This window comes from Polyodon spathula, chromosome 2 (assembly GCF_017654505.1).
Source record: "Polyodon spathula isolate WHYD16114869_AA chromosome 2, ASM1765450v1, whole genome shotgun sequence".
NCBI lineage: Eukaryota > Metazoa > Chordata > Actinopteri > Acipenseriformes > Polyodontidae > Polyodon > Polyodon spathula.
The window spans coordinates 44688768-44711578 of record NC_054535.1 but is presented as its reverse complement, the minus strand read 5'-3'; the positions used below and the strand labels follow the sequence as shown (position 1 = coordinate 44711578).

The following is a 22811-nucleotide window of genomic DNA, read 5'->3' as shown; positions in this document are numbered from 1 at the left end:
GGTGACTTGGTGAGTGCAGTAAGTTGCTTTAGACATGGACAGATTCATTTGCTACCCAAGGTAACGGTTGTGGGGACCAGCACATATTTACATGTACAGGATCCAAGGACGACCTAAGCCCCAGTAATGTGGTTTTGTCAAACAAAACTCTTAAACCTGCAAAATTGAGGCACCATTTATCTATAAAACATTCAGAATGTGAAAAAAATTAACAATTTGAAACAAAAGAACAGTAACTTTGCCATCATCAACTTATAGTGTGCAAAATGACATTGATCTGTTAGGGAAGATTCATGCCCAGGAATCTCATTAAGTTAGGTACGTTATATAAATACTTCCAACATGTACTTATACATACACACAGTTTATTAGTTTCAAAATGCTGTTGTGAAAAAAATGCATGGGAAGTGTCCGTGGGGGAAATTCAAACACCAAGGTGGTCCCTACATTGAAAAAGGTTGGGAACCACAGCTTTAGAGGGAACGACCTGTATATTAAATATTTACCTTAAAATGTCACCTTCACTAAAGTTACATCTAACTTTTTTTTTTTTTTTTTTTTAAATCTGAACCGACAGGAGCAAGAACTGAATGCCCGCACCCGAGCTCTCCAGGCTGCTTCGTCCCCCTGTTCCTTCCGACCCAATGGCTCTGATGACAATGACCCCCCAGGGAGCTGTGGCCCGACAGGCGGGGGACCCCCCCCCGGGGCCCCCCCCCCTCCCCACCTGGTTGACACCATTAGCAGATTGGTGTTCTGAAGATGCTGCCACTTAGACAGATCTGCATTGCAGACCAGGAATCATCGACTCAATTAAATGCTGGCAGAATATCAATACAAGTGTTGGCAGAATATCACTTGAATAAATCACAGGCTTTTTTCCAGACTTCATTCCCCTGTCTCCAAGTACACCTTCTGATGGATCTGTGCGTCTCACCAGACAGGTGGTCAAGTCCTGCACACTGTTTCTCCAACATTTAGAAACAGAACAGGAGCAACTTTTTTTTTTTTTTTTTTTTTTTAAAAAGGTTAAAACTTTTTTTGATATTTGTTAAACCAAATTTTTTTCTTAGTAATTTAACTGATGTAAACGGGGAAGTGACACCAGGCATAATTTAATGCAATACTTTTATATATGGGTAGGCAATACAGTATTTTTCAGTAATTATGGCATCATTTGACTATCACCAAAGTATTTGCATGTTTAAAAAAAAAAAAAAAAAAACACAAGCAAGCTGATGTAAATAAGATTTGTCAAACACGTGGAGTGAACAAAGTGCATGCTTAATGTTGTTGAATTACATTTCTAAAGATATACATTTTGGGGGGATATTATTATTATTATTATTATTATTATTTAATTTCCTAATTAAGGGAACACGGTTCTTGTTTAAAAAAAAAAAAAAAAAAAAAAAAAAGTTTGATGTGCCTTGTGATTATATAAGACCAGACACTTGAGAGACTTTGAAAGAGTGGCCAAAAAATACAGTTGCTGTACAGAGTTCATATTTTGTGAGCAAAACTACTTTTCCCATCAGTAAAGATTATTGGTATTGAACATTGTGTTTTCCCTTGTTATTTTGGATTTACAAGATTGTCTTTAGACATTTTTCCTGGTGCAGTTCAATTTATTACTTTTTAAATGTGTTTTTTGTCTTCAGAAAGTCTATGGTTGTGTCACACAGACTTAAAGAGGGAGCACGCCATACTTTTAGAAACCTGAGATTTGTTATCACGGTTGTACTTGAACTAAAAATGTACAAATAACGATGAATTCATCATTTTAAACTATTGCAGTACATTGGGGCTAGAGAGGCAAATGTCTCATACAGAGAGGCATTGGAAGAGTACCCCTTTCTAAGCTTCCAATACCTCTACAATTTAGAGTGAAGTCTTTAGTGTTTGGGAATCTGTTTTATTTAAATGACTAACAGTACTTTAAAATTCCCCAAGTGGATCATCTTAACATATTTAAATAAAATAATTAAATTATATAAAGTCTCTTTTTATTGACAATGAATCAATGGAAATGTTATGTCTTTGGCTGCTGTAATTATTATTATTATTATTATTATTATTATTATTATTATTTTTTTAACGGATTCTGATGACACAGCTGATCCTAAGCAATGAATATCACCAAGCTGTTAAATCCTCTTACACTCTGCCTGGATTTGGCCTGTGCCTGACCAGTAGTAGTCTATGATCAGACTAACCAAATCTAACCCTTCTGGAGCACAAGAGCCAATGCAGCACTCCCTATGGGTCCACAGCCAAGATTGGAAAGTTTGCACAAGAAGCAGTCAAACAGGAGAGTAACTGGGAAATTTTAATAATGATAATGATTCAATATAAATCCTCTGTAATCCTCATTGATTCAGAGATACCATTCCTCTTAAATCATGCTGCCTATGGGGCATTCGGCCATTGATATCAAGATGGCACCTTGTAAATATGTTCTGAAAAATGTTATATTCGTCACTGTTGTCCACAATTAAATCTGCAGTATCCATGCCTTTTGTCAGTGCTGTACTGTATTACACTTTAAGACTTATTTTGCTGGGGACCCTTAGTGTGTTGTACATGTGGTGCCTAAAGGCAAACATAAGGGCTAAATGTGCCAAACTGATTCCCTAACTTCTGCAGTAATGGTATCTGTTAACAACAGACCAGTACTCAATTCAAACATTTTCTACATGAAATTGATTGGTGGTGTTTTCTCCAGTGAATATGCATTTGCCTCTTGGCAGTTTGCAGGATTGAGCAAAACCAACTCAAAATAAACAGACTGCAGATATAAAATGAACTGTTCAGAAATGGTACCAGACAGAATAAAAACCTCAAGACTATTTTAGAGGACAGCTTTAAAGTTAGGCAATGTCGTTAATGAGCAAGTTCATTTCAAGAACATTTTGGATTCTCTTTATACACTTTCAGAGAAGTTGTTCTTATACATCTTTATACCTTGAGATATGATGCAAATAATGTTTGCAATTGACTTCCACAATTGGTCCCTTCCGTTACCCTTGCCAGCATAAACCTAAGTCTGCTTTTACATTTGAACACACGGCCCCATGATCCACTTTTGTGGTATAGGTCCAAGGTAAGTGTTCTGCTCTCCATTGTTTCTGATGAAGATACCAGGCCTGGAGAGCTATCCCTGAGATGTGTCTTAAATAAGCACCCTAATGCCAGCATTAGGAACATTATATTTAACAAAGTTGAATAATGGCCCACCCATGTCTTGTGTCTAAAAAATACATTGAAAATAAGTACAATTATGCTATTGATTATGAATGAACCACACTTAATGAAAGTAATGTTATTATGAAAATTCATAAAAAATAAACTGATTTGATGGATATGGATTCCTAGGGGGATGGTCCTTCCACTGCAGGCTTGTGGCATGTGTTCTGCTCTGCTCTGGATAAATAGGAATGACAATATTCAGTCTTCAGTAATTCCAGCTTGTTTTACAAAACAAAAACTGACCAGGAAAGTAATAATTCAATTAAATATTTTTGAGAATTAGCAACACAAGTTAGCTTTTGTTTGGTATTGATTTGTACATTTGGATACAGCACATGCAGCAGTAGATTTCTATATTTTCTCACACAGCTTGTTAAAAATGTGGAAGATTACATTTTAGATTTGCATGATGTTGAAACAAACCTTTTTTTCGCCACAGTGGAAATCTGTAGGATATTGTCATCCTCATTGTGACGTGTTTACGTGTATGCTGCCACATTGTTTCAATTTTGATGATGGTACCAAATGTATGAGGAAAACAATGCAGCTAGACCAAAAACTATAAAGCAAGAGGGTGTTTCAGGGCAAATAACTGCAGTGTGGCATCATGTGAGCAGTGTGGGCAGACACCACAGACACACAATGTTAATTACTGAGAACTATGTGCAGCCCAGCATTGTATCCAAGAGCTGAATAGTGGGCCATGGGTCACTCACATTCCACAAACGTCTTGGATGGCATCATTCTAACTTGTGTTGTGTAATTGTCTTTTTGAACATTAATTGTCATCAACAGCTTTTTAAATTGTGTCTTTTGAAAAGAAAAGGTCAGCATAGTTACCATGGAGTGGTACCAATGCTATGCAAAAATGAAAGTTCTCCCATAAAAAAAGAGGTTGGTTCTTCAAAAATTCCACATCAATACAACTGTGCCTGGAATTACTTAAAGCTAAACTCATGACAAAGATTAACATGCAACATTTTCAAGGGGTGGTTTTTTAAATTTTTTATTTTTTTTGCATGTTTTCTGAAAGGAAAAAAAGGCATATTAACTAAACTTGAAATAAACAGCTCATATTATTAATTTATAGACTCTTAAATGCACTAAATGCACTTTTTTCTGTAACATTTCCTTTCTTTTGCACAAGGTCAAAAGCTTTCCAAAACGTTCATGTTTCCTGTGTATAGCCAGAGTGCTGGAGAGCGAGAGGGACCAGTGGAGCTGCTGGAACCCTGAAACCGGCCAGGATCTGGTGGGATGGCAAATGGGAGGATCTCTTTGGAGATCTCAAGGATCGAGGTTGGTGCCTTGTCTGCGGGGAGTTTGGGTATGAAGTGGGGTACTGCCCCTTCCAGGAGAAAGAGTGGGTACAGCCTGTCCGAAAATTAAAGCAGAGGAGGGGCGGCCGTTCCCGGAAGCAAGCAAGGAAGCTGGGGCCATCTCCTGAGTCAGAGAGGGAGGTGCTGCCCAATTGACTGCCAGAGAAAGAGCAGCAGCAGCCCTTTCACGCAACAGGCATGAGTTGGGAGTGGCGTCCAAATAAAAGAAAAGATTTGAACAAAGAACAAACGTGCCTTCTCCTGTTTTTTGCCTCCTGCTGAAATACTACAGTATACTGCTGGATTTGCTGCATTCCTGGCTCAGTTGTAAAATAAGTTTTCAGTCTCAGGTGATTACCTGGTTAAGTAAAGGCTAAAATTAAATTATTATTATTATTATTATTATTATTATTATTATTATTATTATTATTATTGTTATTACACATAAAGATTGAATAAGTGTTTTTTGAGAAGATGGCGAAAAGCAGTAAAAGACTGAACAGTCCTGAGGATAACCTGTAGCTGGTTCCACCACAGGGAATAGGGAAGAGAAGGTATAATAAGTCAATATAGACTCAATATGATATAAGTCATCCAGTAGACGATGAGTGAAGAGGGCAAGAGGGAATATAAAGAGACATGAGGGATTTGAGTTAGGAAGGGGCAGTATGATAAATAGTGATAAGCAATACCAAGGAATAGGTAGCCAGTGGAGAGTGCAAAGCAGAGGGGTAGTGGGATTGGGAAAATACCAGACGAGCAGCAGAATTATGAATAAACTGAAGAGTGTGAATAGCCGAAGCTGGGAGACCAGTGAGGAGAGAGTTAAAATAATCTAATCTAGAAAGAACAATAGCTTGGACCAGGAGCTGAGTGGAATAAGTAGATAGAAAAGGACAGATTCTATAGATGTTGCTAAGAAAGAAATGACAAGTACATGTTAGTGAAGAGATGCGTTGATTACTCAATCCAAATCCTGTTTAGGCTCTATGGAGGAACGTTGACCTTGTTTGGCAGGACAATGTGTATTGTGAAATTTTCCCAAAATGATTCTTCAGATTCACTACTTAGTTGTAAACAGAAACCCGGGTGCACATAACATGAGAAATAGTGCAATGTCAGTACTAGTACCTGATATACCAAAGACACGCAACGTTACCTTTTAATGATAATCTGTCCTTTTTAGATCAGTGTGCATTTAGCATGTTAATCTGAAATAATATAATGTCAGTTTGTTCAGGTTGCCATTGTACCATACCAAACAGTGGGATGGTTTATTGTGAGTAAGAAAGGAACGTGTTCTTTTCAAGTTTCATCACAATGCAGAAAATAGAAAATAGTTCTCTGGGTGTATTACTCTGAAGTATGTTCACTATACTGTATCTCCTTTGCCACCCCTTCCACTATATCACCCTTAAAGAGACAAAGGTTGCAGGCAAGGTCGACAATGACAGTGCATAAAAAATGAATTTTGAAAAAAGCCTGTTCTGCGTGACAGACTGCTACTTAAGCCAAAATCAACAGGAAACCAGGGCAGACAAGAGATTGAAAAAAATAACTTGGAAGAAAAGAAAATAGGCAGCTTCAAAAGAAACAATTTCAAGGGTCAGTGCTTGATCCACATGCGGTTACTAATTTGCGCTTATCCCTGCTTAACAAAATGTGGAAACCCTAGACAATTGTTGTTTAAGTTCAGAAACTGAGTTCCGGAATTGACCTCAGCCAATCAAGTAATAATTCAACTATTATTATGGATTTGTAATTGAAGACTCTATGTGAGCACACAGATTTATTCTTTCTACAGGAATAAATATGGTAATATGTTAACCAGTACTCAGACAAATGACTAAAGATGAGTAGGAGACTTCCAATTTGGTGGAAAGGTCAAGAGAGGAATGTAAAGTGCCCTGTAATCTTCAAACCAGTTCCTGACCCCTTTAGATAGATGGATAGGAGCATTTGCAAGTTATGCATTTCAGCCATGTCATTGGGGTATGGCTTCAAGTTAACCAAGGTCTGCACAGTCGCAAATGCTAAGAACCAATGTACATATCCAAGCATTGTAGGCAGGCAACTCCAACCCACTGCACTGCTCACTTTGAAGCTTATGGAAAAGAATAGTGCTGACCTAAATAGAATGGAGACATTTCACAGCCCTGGCATGACAAGCAGTTACAGTATTAAGAGTTGACCCAACTTTAGAGTAGCAATTTGCTGTAAAATTGCAGTTCATTGCTGTAAGCACTACAAGGTGGCAGCATTTACTGTACGATAATGACTTCATTTATTGCAGTGTTGTACATTATGTACAGAATGATTTACAGAAGCCATTTTTTGAAAAAGCATTTTTCGAAAATACTGCATATAAATACAGATTCCGTCTCTTGGATGTGGTTTGTGAGGGTTAATGTCCTTTGTACTACATGGAATTGATCAGCTAGAAATACTGTAGCAAAGTGTCCTTCATACTACCCTTAATTTACTGCAGGAAACTACTAAAGGACTGCGATTTTGGTTTCAATGTTTGTATTGCATTTTTATAAGGGTATATTAGAAGGTGGCAGATGCTGGCTATAAAATCTATAAAGCATCCTGTGTGGTTAACCCAACACTGGATGAAAATAGATGGAAATAACAAGTTACTATTTTAGCTGTACTGCAAACTTTTTGCATAACATTTAAACATGCTTACAAATAACAAACCTCAATGAAAATGTACAACATACAATAGGAATGAATAGATACTAAAATGAGGAAAAGTCCCCTCCTCCCATACCATTGGTTCAAATTGAGGAGAACAGTACATAGGGGCAGCTGTCTACCTAAACAACCATTGGCTATACATATTTCCTTCCAACATGCAATGGAGGACCTTGGGTCCCAATGCTTGGAGGCAACTACAGTATATGCACTAATTTATAATGGATCTGCAAGGTTGGTTGGGTAGATAGCAGCACCTCTGTACTCTTAAATGGAGTTACACTCTAAATGTGCAGTAACACTGGATACCATTGTATGTATTTGACAGTAAGCATATTGTTAAACAATAATAAAAAATAAAAAAACAGCACTCCAGAATTTCTGCATACACCAGCAGATGTTATGTTCTCTGCCATTCAGGTAGAAAATATTTTCAACAGCTCCCCATGATTTGACAGATAGTGATTCATGCTGGTGTAGCTCCAGATTCAGAATTTAAAACAAGCTTGAGGTGTGTTCTACATTCTTAGAAGCAACTTCAATTCCACCACACAGGAGAGTTGTAGGGAACCACTCCTCATGTAAAATGGGTCTGCTCTGCAAGTGGTAGTGGTAGCACAACAGCAGCTATTATGGTTTGAGCCATGACTAGACTGGTACCATTGTAGTAACATTTTAATATATTGTTGTTTTCCCAGTGGTGAAGCATATGTGTTTTTGAATCAGGACCAGCATGTGTCCCAAACCCATTGGGTTGACATTGCTGGTATGGTAATGCTGATGGAGGAATTCGAATGGTATCCCATTTGTATTATTCAAATGTTCAGAAAGGGCTTACCATATCAAATGGGGTGTGGGTTTTAATTAAGCGGTAGGGGGCTGCACTTAAGTTTGTATTTCATACATACGTACGTACATACATACATACATACATACGGTTTGAACTGTTCGGTCTATAAACATTTAAAAAATTCAGATTATTGAATCTTGTTAGATTAGTTTCTATTTGAAAATAAATATATATATATATATATATATATATATATATATATATATATATATATATATATATATTTTTTTTTTTTAATAAAGGAATTTTAGTTTCCTATATAATCTGTAATTTTGTCATTTAGTAAACCTTAAGCTTAGTTTGAGTTTCCCTTTTTTTTACATTTAGGTTTCAATTTATGTTAAATGGCAAATATTTTTGTGTTTATATCATAACTGTTTTTTGTATATAACAATTTGAACTAAAAGCTAACTCAGTGGTTAGCTGAAGTCACTTTACAGCACAGCAAGTTCTAACAATAAACAACATTTTCTGTAAGCCACAGCTTCCCTTACTATCAGTTTCTATAACAAAATACAAAGACATTTTTGGTCTTTGTGTGCTTTTTCTGTCAGCTGTTTATTTGCTAGCATTCTAAATGGGTAAACAATGGGTCTATAAAAGCCTTACACAGATTGCAGAAACATGCATTTGCTTATCTGACTTTAGGACCCTGAATATCAAAGCTTTTCCGACCATCGCGGAGCACTTTTGGAATTTAAATTTTCCGACTGTTTTTCGTGTTCTGTGCAAAAATCCAAAATGGCCAGGAAGGATGAGAACAGTCGCAAAACCCCATTTCCAGCAGTCTGAGAAAGGCTCCGTCTAAAATAAAAAGGGTCTGATGTGGATGCAGTGACTCTGACAGCTATGGTGATGAAGCCCAGCAATATGTCATGTATCTTTTTTTTTTTTTTTTTTGCCCACAACATAATACAATACAAACATACAAGAGGTATCTATTACCTCCAAATACAATTTCTATATTTTAACTAAAATACAAGGCAATGCCAGGAGTGCCATTACTAATTAGAAAATAAATCAAATAAACTAAAGACATCCCCCTTTTTTCTAGCTCTTTTGTTTTTAAGCATCTTGATGGCAATTGTCCACTTCTTTTTTAAATAAGGTAAAGTTTGGTTTATATTTTAATCATTTCATTTTCTGAATATGGTATTTCCCCAAAAATAATCAAAAGCTTAATCACATATGTAATATCTTGTTTCATACCATGCACCTTTGAAAAATAAAACACAATATTAATACCATCAAATCAGACTTGTTTACCAAACATTCTCAGTAAATAATGCTGCATGATGTTACAAAACAATGTTGTATAAACTAATTGATAAAATAGATGAAGTACAGTTTATCTTTCATAATTACAGAATACACAATTATACTCTATGTCAATTTAAACAATACCTATTTGGGTTGTTCCAACCTTTCTTCAAATCTAGATAACCAAATATTGAGCTCTAATAAGAACATGCAGAAGGAATTGCAGCACCGCTATATAGAGCTTGTATGTGCTTATCGACACACCTGTCATGCAGTGTGTGTACATCACCTAAATATATGTTGTTTCAGAGCTAAAAAAAAAAAAAAAAAAACATGTATTTCTAAGGTATATTTCTTAGAACTAAAGGAGTTCATCTAGAAATTGCATCAAAGACTATAGCAAACTCCTTGGCAGTAATAGGCCTTTTGAATGTTTTGAGAAATGTTGAATAATTTAACAGTTGTCTGTCATCGTTAAGTACTCACCAACAAAATGTTATTATCATACCATCATTGGAAAAACAAAGCTCTATTTTTATATCTCATATCCTTGTTGTTCCAAATAAAGTAATTGCGTGGGGAGAAATTCTGTGCTGTGCATCATCGTCCAAATGAGCAGTGCCTGTTATTGAATGTTAGTAAGAGCAATAGGAAGTTTATTCACATCAAAAATTACATTTTAGTAAAAATTCAAGACCACCATCTTTTGAAAGACATAGGTTGGAAAAATGTTCCAAGTACTTGTCTTATTTTTAATATAATTTTGTGTCCAATTTACTAAAAATACTATTTGAAATTTTAAGGCCTTCTTGTTCTTGTCTATTACATATGACATCCTTTTTTTTTTTTAAACAAAAAAAAGAGGTTTATTTTTCCAAACGAATTTAATACAATGTTGTCAAACTCTATAGTTACAGACTGGGGCAGATCTTAAGAAAGTGATGCATGAACTGCTCTAGATAGTCCTTCTGTCTTTGACAACACAACATGTCATACAGGGATCTCTCTCTTGACAGCCAAGAAGTACATATTCTCTTAGTTTTCTCTGTAATGGGATGAAAGTTTAATCTACCTCTTTCTTTTTGGTTTTTGCAAATGCAATTACATCCTTTACTGAAATATGACATATTTCTTTTAATTCACATTTTTAAATATTCAAGGTTAGTCCAGACACAAAGGAAAATGTATTTATACTCTTAATAGCTTTTGCAACTTCACATTTGTCTTTCAAAAAGACGGTGGTGTCATCTGCCAGTTGAACTGTTGCAACCAATATACAGGGTTTTGATTACCTCTTGAAAATATAAACCAAAAAAAAAACAAAAAAAAAACTGTAGAGTTTTCTAAATAAACTAAAGTTCAACTGTATCAAATGCGGCAAGGTAAGGAGAGCAGCCAGTCTGCTCAGGACTGCTGTGTGAAGAGTCTGACTGTGTGTTGTTTTCCTTGAAAAGGTACGGCGTAAAAGTTAAACCTACGTTTGGTTTATGTGCGGTTGTTTAAAAGGGTTTGTATGTCAGGTAAACCGTTTAGCTGTCCTGCAGGTTAGTCAGGGTCCTGCCTATGTTTATTTTTGGAAGAGCTAGGTTTCTTTGTTTTGTTTTGTATAATAAGTGAGCCTTGTGCGCTGGAAACATCAAGTTAAGTCTCTAGGTCACATTTTTATAGGGGCACAAACCTGAAACAAGGCCATCTTGTTCACATATGTTGTCAGAACCTGTGAATGTCCCTGTTAACCCAGAAAACAAATAAAATTGATGCAGAACTAAGACAATTGCTTGAAATAATTAATTAAAATAAATACTGCTGCTCAGGAGGAGCAGACCAGAAGATGGAGACAGGAGAGCCCCGCTGTCTCTAGCTCAAGAGGTAGGAGCCGCACCGGTGTCCAGAGACCGAAGGAGAGCCGCACCAGCATCCAGAGACCGAGAGAGAGCCACCCCAGCGTCCAGAGACCGAGGGAGAGCCACACCCCCATCCAGAGACTGAGGGAGAGCCACACCAGTGTCCAGAGACCGGGGGAGAGCCACACCGGCCTACAGAGACCAAGGGAGAGCCACAGCCGCGTCCAGAGAGCGAGGGAGAGCCACACCGGCGTCCAGAGACCGAGGGAGAGCCACACCGGCGTCCAGAGACCGGGGGAGAGCCACACCGGTGTCCAGAGACCGAGGGAGAGCCACACCGGCGTCCAGAGACCGAGGGAGAGCCACACCGGCCTACAGAGACCGGGGGAGAGCCGCACCGGCCTACAGAGACCGGGGGAGAGCCGCACCGGCCTACAGAGACCGGGGGAGAGCCACACCGGCCTACAGGGACCGGGGGAGAGCCGCACTGGCATCCAGAGACCAGGGGAGAACCGCACCAGCGTCTAGAGACCGAGGGAAAGCCACACCCGCGTCCAGAGAGAGAGGGAGAACCACACCCGCGTCCAGAGACCGAGGGAGCCACACCGGCCTACAGAGACCGAGGGAGAGCCACACCGGCCTACAGAGACCGGGGGAGAGCCACACCGGCCTACAGAGACCGGGGGAGAGCCACACCGGCCTACAGAGACCGGGGGAGAACCACACCCGCGTCCAGAGACCGAGGGAAAGCCACACCCGCGTCCAGAGAGAGAGGGAGAACCACACCTGCGTCCAGAGACTGAGGGAGAGCCACACCAGCGTCCAGACACCCTTTAATTTCTAAATTCTGCACTAATGGTTTTTGCATTTGCCTTCATGGAATTTAAAAAAAGTATCCACATCAGAGTTCTGTTGAGACTGTTTATAAAGTCTGGTAAAATGTAGGAGACTTATGTAGAAATCTGTTTTGTGTGGTCATACCGTCAATATTATTTTTCCAATAGAGGCTAGTTCTGAGTTTCTCTTTTCTAGGTTATAAAATGTTTTAATATTTTTCTCTTTCTTTCATCCACTTTCTTTTAGCTCATACAAACGCACCTTTGGCTTTTTCCTTGTCTAATTCTACCTAATAATAATTTCTGTAACTCTTTCATTTATACTCTGCTTTTTAGTCAGATTTATGATTTATCTTATAAAATGTCTCTTAGCTTTTTAAATCTAGCTATATCCTTTCCTCTCTTCACAGCCTTGCCTTAAATTCCATAAATTCCCAGTATTTACCAAACATATTCATTGACTTTGCTTGGTTCCAATAATAAATGTGTAACTTCCCCCTTAAATTTGTCATGTAAAAGGTTTTTATAAAGTTTCCAATAACTCTTATTTATTTTAAGCAGTGTGGGATCAAATAGATTTGCTTCTAAATATATATCTTTATGATAAGTAAGAATAAAGGGTTCAATAACTCTTTCAGTAACCAAATTTCCTAAAACTTGAGAAAAATTTGTGATTGTTTAGATAAATGACAGGATTTTTGCATCTCCATCTATCTAAACTAATAATTCATTTCAGCAGATTCTCCGTTAGATAGGTTTTTGGGAGACCATTTATTGAAATTATCATTTGGAGTAGTGTTAAAATCACCACCTCAAATTTTCTTAGAATCAGGGAATTTGTTTAAAATTGTTAACTTCCTCAATACTTTCAAACAAAATTGTGTTCATTGATTTGTTATTGGTTGCAAATATATACACTAGTATAAGTTGGTTTTGATTAATATCAATTTTTAAAATTATCCAATGCCTGTTTTGATCAGTATTACTGTCCAAAATGTTCCCTCTAAAGCTTACTTTTAAGATAGCTACCCCAGGTGAATGGTTACTTCCATTTGTAACCAAATATCATTACCCCATTAGTTTCTTCAAAAATCTGTCTCCGTTCACATTGGGTCCACACTCGTGCAATTCGGTACGTTCGGTGTGAAGTGTGAACAACTGCTTGGGGAAACAAACCGTACTGAGTCCACCTTTTGCACATAGGAAACAAACGATACAAGGTAACCTGACTAGGAAGTGAACATTTCTCTGTTTGGTTCATATTCTGAAGAAACAATAAGAATAAAAAAACAAAAGATGTGTCTCCGAATTGTGTTAGGGTTACCAGACATCATTTTTTGTCCCAGAAGGAGACAGTAAAATTGTTAACTATCTAATGTATTTAAGTATAAAACTGTATCAGCGTGCTCTGCAAGTTTAATAGAGTAATGTATTAGGTTGTGTGTTTGCGCCATTCAAAAGTGAAATAAACAATCTCATGGATTATTTGTTTAATCATTCTGATTATGTGCATAACATGTTGTAATGTGCATAGGAGAAGGCAGCAGCAGGGCTGGTAGGTGATGTAATCGCACACAAAGACATACAGTGGCTCTCAAAAGTATTCACCCCCTTATTGTGTTACAACATGGAATCAAAATGGATTTAATTAGGAGTTTTTGCCACAAAAAAAGTCCATAAGTCAAAGTGAAAAATAAAATCTACAAATTGTTCTAAATTAATTACAAATACAAAACAGAAAATAATTGATTGCATAAGTATTCACCCCCTTTGCTATGACACACCTAAATAAGCTCTGGTGCAACCAATTGTCTTTAGAAGTCACATAATTAGTTGAATGGAGTCCACCTGTGTGCAATTAAGGTGTTTCACATGATTTCAGGTTAAATACACCTGTCTCTGGGAGGTCCCACAGTTGGTTAGTACATTTCCTAACAAAAACTACATCATGAAGACGAAGGAACATTCAAAGCAAACCCGGAATAAGGTTCTTCAAAAGCACCAATCAGGGGTAGCATATAAAAACATTTCCAAGGCATTGAATATCCCCCGGAGCACAGTAAAGTCCATTATTAAGAAATGGAGAGAATATGGACAACTGTGAATCTCTCTAGAACACGCCGTCCTCAAAAACTGAGTATCTGGACGAGAAGAGCACTAGTCAGGGAGGCCACCAAGAGGCCTATGGCAACCCTAAAGGAGTTACAGTCTTCCACAGCTTGGAGATGGAGACACTGTGCATACGGCAACAATAGCCTGGGTGCTTCACAAAACTGGCCTTTATGGGAGAGTGGCAAAAAGAAAGCCATTGTTGAAAAAAACTCACATCAAATCTCGGCTAGAGATTACATAGCGCTAAGCGCTATGTTTGGCGCAAGCCTAACACCGCACATCATCCTGAAAACACCATCCCTACCATGAAGCATGGTCGTGGCAGCATCATGCTATGGGGATGCTTCTCTGCGTCAGGGCCTGGAAAGCTCGTGAAGATAGAGGGCAAAATGGATGCAGCAAAGTACAGAGAAATCCTGGAGGAAAACCTGCTGAAGTCTGCAAGAGAAGATTAATCTTCCAGCAGGACAATGACCCCAAACATACAGCCAAAGCCACACTGGAGTGGCTTAAAAACAAAACGGTCAATGTCCTGGAGTGGCCCAGTCAAAGCTTGGACCGCAATCCAATTGAGAATATGTGGAAAGAGTTGAAAATTGCTGTTCACCAAAGGTCCCCATCCAACTTGACGGAGCTTGAGCAATTATGCAAAGAAGAATGGGCAAAAATTGCAGTGTCCAGATGTGCAAAGCTGGTATAGACTTATCCAAATAGACTCATGGCTGTAATTGCTGCCAAAGTTGCCTCTACCAAATATTGACTCAAGGGGTTGACTACTTATGTAATCAATTATTTTCTGTTTTTGTAATTAATTTAGAACAATTTGTAGATTTTATTTTTCACTTTGACATTGACGTTTTTTGTGTTAATCAGTGGCAAAAACTCCTAATTAAATCCATTTTGATTCTATGTTGTAACACAATAAAATGTGGAAAAGTACAAGGTGGGTAAATACTTTTGAGAGCCACTGTAAGTCCTATATACGCTCCTTGCAAAAGAGCCGCCAACTCCTTTGAGCTCATGTCCCTGTGTGTGATTACGTCATCTACCAGCCCTGCTGCTGCCTACCCCTGTACACGCTACAATATGTTTAAATGGTAATAGCTTCAGTCTTTTTGTTCATTTAACATGTTTTGACTAGATAACAATACAAAGAAAATGAGTTGTTATAAGCTGCAATTTTTTTGTTTTTAAACTATTATTGTGTTATTTTATATGCTGTTGTTCTTTGTTAATGGCTTCAGAGTTGCTACAGAGTCAGTGAATTGAAGAAGAGAAACGTCCCAGTTTTTCACTGTGGAGATCTAGTAATCCTAAGCTACACGAACAGTGGAAGAAGCTGAAGAATTGATTAAAAATTTGCTCCGACACCAAAATCCAAGCCGAACTTATTCGCAAAAATAGTAAAATATTTGCAGAATTGTGTAGACTGCATTCTCCTACTGTAGGCATTCTAGAAGTATATTCAATTTCAATTAACAAAGTGTTCTCCCAGTGCTTTCTTCCACAACAATATGTAAGAATCTAAAACAAGCTCCATTAAAAAATGGAGCAATACATCAGTAGTTGTCATCTTTCAATACGCCTTGCAGGATATTGTAGACATCCAGACTGCTTTGTCAGAGGATGTGAAGTCTTCTCCAAATCTCAGTTTGCTGTCCTTTAAAAAGCTGTTTCCTTTAGCCACCTTCCATACCAGCCGCTGTGTTGTTCTTATGATAAACAGAATCATTACTGCTCTTGGTTTAAGGTTTTCGTTCTGTTAGAATTTTCCCAATTTAGAATTTTCAGACTCATGTACTGACAAATATCAATAAGCTTCTTTTTATCTCCTCATTTAACAGCTCAATTCCACATATTCTCAGGCTCCATCTTCAGCACCTTTAACATTGGCACTCCTATCCAGTTCATGACCTGGGTCACAATCCTTTGTAGTGTGAAACCACGCACCCTCAGGATGTGGGTCGACGCGCTTTGACCCAGGTTGTGTGAGACAAAATGCATGACAATCATTCGTAAGCCAACAAAATAAGAAACAGCCACATCTGCGTAAAGATTTCACTTCCGCAAGGAACGTTTCTGTTTTTGTTGATTGAGATATACCATGAGCCAGATTGCAGCAGGGATGAAGAAACATTTGCCTAATCGACATTTGGGCCGAGGGTTCAATCCAGAAAAGCTTGGATAGGAGCGTCCGTAACAAGCTGCTTCCGGGTCATTGACACTCACATTGTGTACTTGCTGGGTGACCTGTCACCCAGGTCAACCATGCTTTATCAAAAGCAATGTGAAATTGCGTAGCCGACCCGCATGACATCGGGCTTTCCATTTATGTCTCTCTGCCTCAGCTACTTTATGTTCAAGGTCAATAATTTTTCAAGTCTTGTTCAAGTTTGAATACATAGTTCAATGACTTCTTGAAAGCCTCAACACTCACAGTACACCAAGTCATCACTCCAGAGGGAACTCGCTAACCGATGGGGCATGACTCACTGTACAAAAGGGGACGTGGCTAGGTGATCTGTCCCTTTGTAATGGTTAAAAGTGAACCACTGAAGGACACGTGTAAAATAACCATGAGTGTTTTGTTTGTTTGCATCGTCTAATTGTGCTGTTTGTTATTTATTAGACGGCTGACACGATCCAGAGCTGTCGCTTACAGGCCAGCAAAAAAACGGACAACACTACACCACTGTGCACGAGTAAATTGTATTTCACCATGAGCATTACAGCATTACACTCTGGGCTTGTGATCGTGTCTGCGTTTTGTGTATGTGTTTAACACTGTGTTTATTATTTCGGTACTGAACCCCATGTTTATTGAACTGTACAATTTCTGTACTGTTTGTCATCGGACTTTGGATTATAAATAAACCACCATTTCACCAGTACTTTGTTGTTTATCATTGTCTTGAGCACTGCAAACCACTTTGCCACAGTACTAACACAGGATTTTGCAGGCATGCATAAGCATGAATTGCAGCAATATTTTCCTCTAGTGGTGTGGGTGGAGACGCATGACGTGTGCTCTGACAAGTGACACATTCTTTTACCTTCTCCAGAGCTTGGTCCATGCAAGGCCACCAAGCATACTTCTGGCTAGGCTCGTCATGCACAAGATACCTGGATGTGCTTTGTGAAGCTCTTCAGTGACTTTCTCCCTGGCTAACAGTGGTACAATGACTCTGCTTCCCCAAAGTAGACAGTCTTCTTGGATACTTAACTCAGTCTTCCTTCGAAACTTGGGCTTCAACTTCCAAATGCCTTGCTTCAGGCCAACCACGTCTCATATATACCAGGACCTTCAACATGTCTTCTGGTCCCTGCCTGTTTTTGTCCTACGTTGACAGGAAATGTGGACAGTTTTTCCAGCAACATTACTATCTCTCCAGGTACATCTGTTGGTGTGTCCTTCAGTGGCAACCTGCTCAGTCCATCAGCATTGTAAGATTCAAGTAACAATGCCCAATTTTGAATTCTCCCTGAGGCCATAAGTGGAATCAACTTGTTCTCACTGAACAGGCTCATCAAGGGCTTGTAATCTGAGCAGATTGTGAAGTGATGTCCAAACAGGTACCAAAAAGATCTATTATCAGCTGGATAAAGAAGCCCTGGCCGTTGTCTTTAGTGTGAAGTTCCATCAGAATACAAAACTTATGGGTATTTTGCCTCCATCAGGCATGGTGTGAGACAATACTGCTCCAACTCTATAGGGTGATGCATCACATACTAGGACTATTGGTTTCTTGGAGTAAAAATGCTTCTGCAGGAAATTATGTAATGGTGCCAGTATGGTAGACAGGTTTGACAAGAAACAACGGTACCGACACTCGTCTTCTGAAGGGTGTATGCCTTCTGTAGTAATCTTGTGTCCGAAATATTGCATTGATGGAGCTAAGAAGGTGTACTTCAGCTTTGTGTACCCTCAATACTGCCTCCACCAGTTTTCTCAATATTTATTCCAGCAATTCAATGTGCGTCAACTGGTCAGGGCTGGTAATAAGAATATCATCAAGATACACTAAAACGTGAGGCAAGCCTGCTAATATGCTTTGGAGAGTCATCTAGCCGATAACACTCCAAAAGACAACCTGTTGCAGCGGAACAAGCCCTTGTGAGTGTTGATGATTATTTATACTGTGGAGCTATCCTGTAGGAGCAGCTGCTGATAAGCAGGGCTCAGGTCCAGCTTCGTGAAGCATCCAGTCTGGAAACCTGGTTAACCGTCAGCTTATAGTCGCCACAAATATGTGTTGAGCCATTTTGTGGATGAGGAAAAAAAGTTACAAGAAATAGATGTCTACAATTATTTATTTTAACAGTTTTTTGCAACACTCCAAAAATGCTAATTCAAAAGTATTTATACCCTTTGATGCTATGACAGTATTGTCTACAAGGTGCTAGAAATTTCATTATGGTAATGCAGAACCTAATTCTAGAAAAATCTAGAAAATGCTGGATTATAGGTGAACATTCTTAGACAGTATAAAAGGGTTAAGCATAGGATAATTGCTGTCATTACCAATAAGTCAATATGGGAAAAAGTAAAGAGCTATCTGAAGACCTTAGGCAAAACATGATTTATTGCCATTAAGCTGGAGAATGATACAAGAGGATTTTCCAGCATTTGAGTATCCCAATTTCAACTAATGTTTCTATTATCAAGAAGTACAAGACTCATAGTACTGTCACAACGCTCCCTCGGTCTGGAAGAAAGAAGGTTCTTTCACCAAGAACAAGTAGAAGAATTGTAAGGAAGGTTAATAACAATACGAGATTGACTGCCAAAGATATTCAAAGGGAATTGGCTGCAACTGGGACATTTCAACTATAGGCCGAGTGTTGCATGGTGAAGGTCTCAATGGTTGCAGGCTAAGGAAAAAGCCACTCTTAGGAAAACGTCACAAGGACAAATCACTTAACGTTTGCAAGATGGCATTTGAATGATGGATTTGAGTTCTGGTCAAAGGTTTTGTGGAGTGATAAAACAAAAATCAAGCTATTTGGTCATGCTGATCATCATTACGTTTGGAGAAAGTCTGGTGAGGTGTACAAAGAAAAGAACTCCATCCCTACTATCAAGCATGTAGGTGGTAATATTCTAGTATGGGCTGTTTTTTTTCTAATGGCACAGGAAATTTATTTCCAATACATGGTAAAATGGATTTGTGCAAAATATACATTCCTGGAACTGGAACTGACCCGGCTACCCCACAAGGAGGAGAGTACAGTAATACCTTTGTTCTCCATCAGGACCTACCAACACCAGCTCAAGGCTTCTTTTCTTGAGGATCTCTACAGGTGAAGTAGTCACAAAGTATATATGAAGTACATTCACAAGGCACAGACATACAGATGTATTTTGAGGACAAGCCTCTCTCTCTCTCAAACAAAAAAAGAGAAAGGAGGGCAAAACCGTGGAGCCCAGTAAGAAGATTTGTTACTTTTGTCTTCCGGGATGGAAGCTTATTGGTCTACAGGGAAATATCGCTTCTCCACAGCATATTCTTGGCATTTCCGTTAATCCAATTTTACACAATTACAGGAAGACTTTATCTTAGAGTGTATTTCACATAGGACAGGATGGTCACAAGCCATCAGCTGTCAAGCCTCTTCTAGATAGAGGACAGGCCAACAACACAATTATTTCAGTGGTCTCTGTACACTGGCAGCATGAAGCTCCTTGATAAGAAGCAAAACCACAGGTGACATGGATAGGGGTGCTATATAAACATGTTTGGAACTGGCAGGGAGGGGGTTAAATTTCTCCCTGCCAGAAAAACATGTGAGAATATGGCTGGAGCTCTATTTGAATAATTATTGATTAATTGGGCTCCAGCCACAGGGGAGAAAAGCCAGGGGAGAGGCCCTGGCTGGCAGTAAGTAGTGTGTGTGTTTTCTGTTTGGGGTGTGTTCTTTTGTTTGGAGTTTGCTCTTGTGTTGGAGAGTTTTGTGTTTTTAAAAGAAAGGAATATCTTGTTTAAAGACCCGGAACCTGACAGTTATTTTGTAAGTTCATTTTGATTATTTATTTTTGAACCTCTTTCCGTTGGCCCTTGTGCCTGTTTATTTGACTATTTTATTTAATAAAGAACTTTATTTTTGCCTTTATTCTGTCTCTGAGCCTCAATCCACTCGCCAGCCTGTCACACTTGGTGTCAGATACGGGATAGCGCCACCTAGAGGCTCAGAGCAGTATTATTTTTTTTTTTTTTTTTCTTTTTGGAATTTTTGGGAATTTTTTAATTTCTTTTTTTTTTTTTTTTGGGGGGGGGGGGGGGGGGGGGGGGGGGAGGCTCTTTTTTGTTCTTTTTGTTAATCAAATAGCAGAATGGGCAAAAGGCAGAGGCAGCAGAAGCAGCAGCAGAGGTAGCAGCAGCCGCCATCACCAACCCAAACCCTGTGGGAGGACCCAGCGAGCTTGTTCCCATGGTGCACCTGGTGCGGGAAGGATGACCACCGGTAGAGGTCCTGTTCGGATTGGCAAATTGCTAACTGGTGTGGGCATTGTGAGGAGGACGGCCACAACTGGGGAGGATGCCCCCATAACCCAGAGCAGGAACAACAACCAACCCCATCCTCGGCAGCCACCCCAGCAGCAACGCCTTCACCACCATCACGGGAGATCTGGGAGTGGTTGGTGCACCCCGAAGCGGACCTCTCCCACGACCTTCCCTTCACCATCAACATGCTGTGGCATCGAGATGGGGAGAGATGGGAGGAGTGGGAGGGATAGCATCACCTGAGGTCCCTCCAGGAAATCTTCACCATGGTCCTGGCATACCTGGTAATAGACATGGGGGAGATCCCCCACCTTGAAGAAATGGGGGTGGAGCCGCTGCCGTCGCCCAGAGAGGGGGAGCCGCCGCTCCGCTGCCAGAGAGGGGGAGCCGCTGCTCCCAGAGCCACCTCCCAGAGCAGAGAAGAGGAGGAGCTGCCGCTCCCAGAGTCCAGAGAGGGAGGAGCCCGAAGGTCTGCCTCCCGAACGTCCACAGAGCGAGAGGGAGGAGCCCGAACGTCCACGGGAGCCCAGGGAGGAGCCCGAACCTGTCCAGGCCCAAGAGGGAGGAGCCCGAACGTCCACGGCCCGAGAGGGAGGAGCCCAAACGTCCACGGCCTGAGAGGTAGGAGCCCGAACTTCCACGGCCCGAGAGGGAGGAGCCCAAACGTCCACAACCCGAGAGGGAGGAGCCCGAACGTCCACAGCCGGGGGTAATGCAGGTGCCGGGTCTCCCCTTTGGGGGGGAGGAGTCGGTGCGTCCACGGCCCAAGAAGGGGAAGTCCACAGGCCCAGGGCTGAAGGGACCAGCAGGGAAAGAACAGCCGGAGCTGTCTCTCCCTCTACCACCAGCAGAGGGAGAACAGCCGGAGCTGTCTCTCCCTCCACCACCAGCAGAGGGGGAACAGCCAGAGCTGTTTCTCCCTCCACCACCAGCAGAGGGAGAACAGCCGGAGCTGTCTCTCCCTCCACCTTCAGCAGAGGGGGAACAGCCGGAGCTGCCTCTCCCTCCACCACCAGCAGAGGGAGAACAGCCGGAGCTGCCTCTCCCTCCACCACCAGCAGAGGGAGAACAGCCGGAGCTGCCTCTCCCTCCACCACCAGCAGAGGGGGAACAGCCGGAGCTGCCTCTCCCTCCACCACCAGCAGAGGGGGAACAGCCGGAGCTGCCTCTCCCTCCACCACCAGCAGAGGGAGAACAGCCGGAGCTGTCTCTCCCTCCACCACCAGCAGAGGGGGAACAGCCGGAGCTGTCTCTCCCTCCACCACCAGCAGAGGGGGAACAGCCTGGAGCTGTCTCTCCCTCCACCTTCAACAGAGGGGGAACAGGGGGGCCTGTTAGCTCTGCATCGCCTGGGGAGGCCAACTGCTCGCATCGCCTGGGGAGGCCAACTGCTCCACATCGCCCGGGGTTGCCTGCCTGCCCGCATCGCCTGGGGTTGCCCTGCTCGCCTGGGGTTGCCTGCCTGCCCGCATCGCCCAAGGTTGCCTGCTTACCTGCCTGCCCGCATCGCCCGGGGTTGCCTGCCTGCCTGCCTGCCCGCATTGCCCGGGGTTGCCTGCCTGCCCGCATCGCTCCGGGGTTGCCTGCCTGCCTGCCCCATCGCCCGGGGTTGCCTGCCTGCCCGCAACGCCTGGGGTTGCCTGCCTGCCTGCCGGAGACCTGCATCGCCCGGGTTGCCTGCCTGCCTGCCTGCCTGCCTGGTTGCATTGCCCGGGGTTGCCTGCCTGCCCGCATCGCTCGGGGTTGCCTGCCTGCCTGCCCGCATCGCCCGGGGTACCCTGGCTGCCTGCCTGCCCGCATCGCCCTGGGTTGCCTGCCTGCCGACCTGCCTGCCCCTGCCTCGGTCGGGGTTGCCGGGGTTGCCTTGCCTGCCTGCATAGCCTGGGGTTGCCTGTCTGCCCACATCGCCTAGAGAGACTCTCAGTGTGCTTTCTCCTAGGGATGCTGGTTCACCATCTCCTGGGGTCGCTGTTGGCCCGTCGTCGCCCAGGGGGAAGGTGCTGCCGTCCCGAGAGCTAGAGAGGATGGAGCTACTGTCCCGAGAGCCGGAGGGTCCAGCGTCGCCAGGGGGTCCAGCAATGCCAGGGGGTCCAGCGTCGCTAGAGGGTCCAGCATCGCCAGGGGGTCCAGCGCCGCCA

At 41.4% G+C, this 22811-nt stretch overlaps 1 protein-coding gene across 1 annotated transcript in view; it reads left to right on the top strand.

The window, feature by feature from the left end:
• The window catches only part of LOC121326640 (ubiquitin carboxyl-terminal hydrolase 38-like), a 28621-nt gene extending 16871 nt beyond the window's left edge, over positions 1 to 11750 (top strand). The window contains exons 11-13 of the mRNA XM_041269978.1: positions 578 to 730; positions 4437 to 4616; positions 11193 to 11750. Of these exons, the coding sequence (XP_041125912.1) occupies positions 578 to 730; positions 4437 to 4616; positions 11193 to 11750 (891 nt within the window). The remainder of the gene's footprint in view (positions 1 to 577; positions 731 to 4436; positions 4617 to 11192) is intronic.
• Positions 11751 to 22811: the final 11061 nt, after the last annotated feature.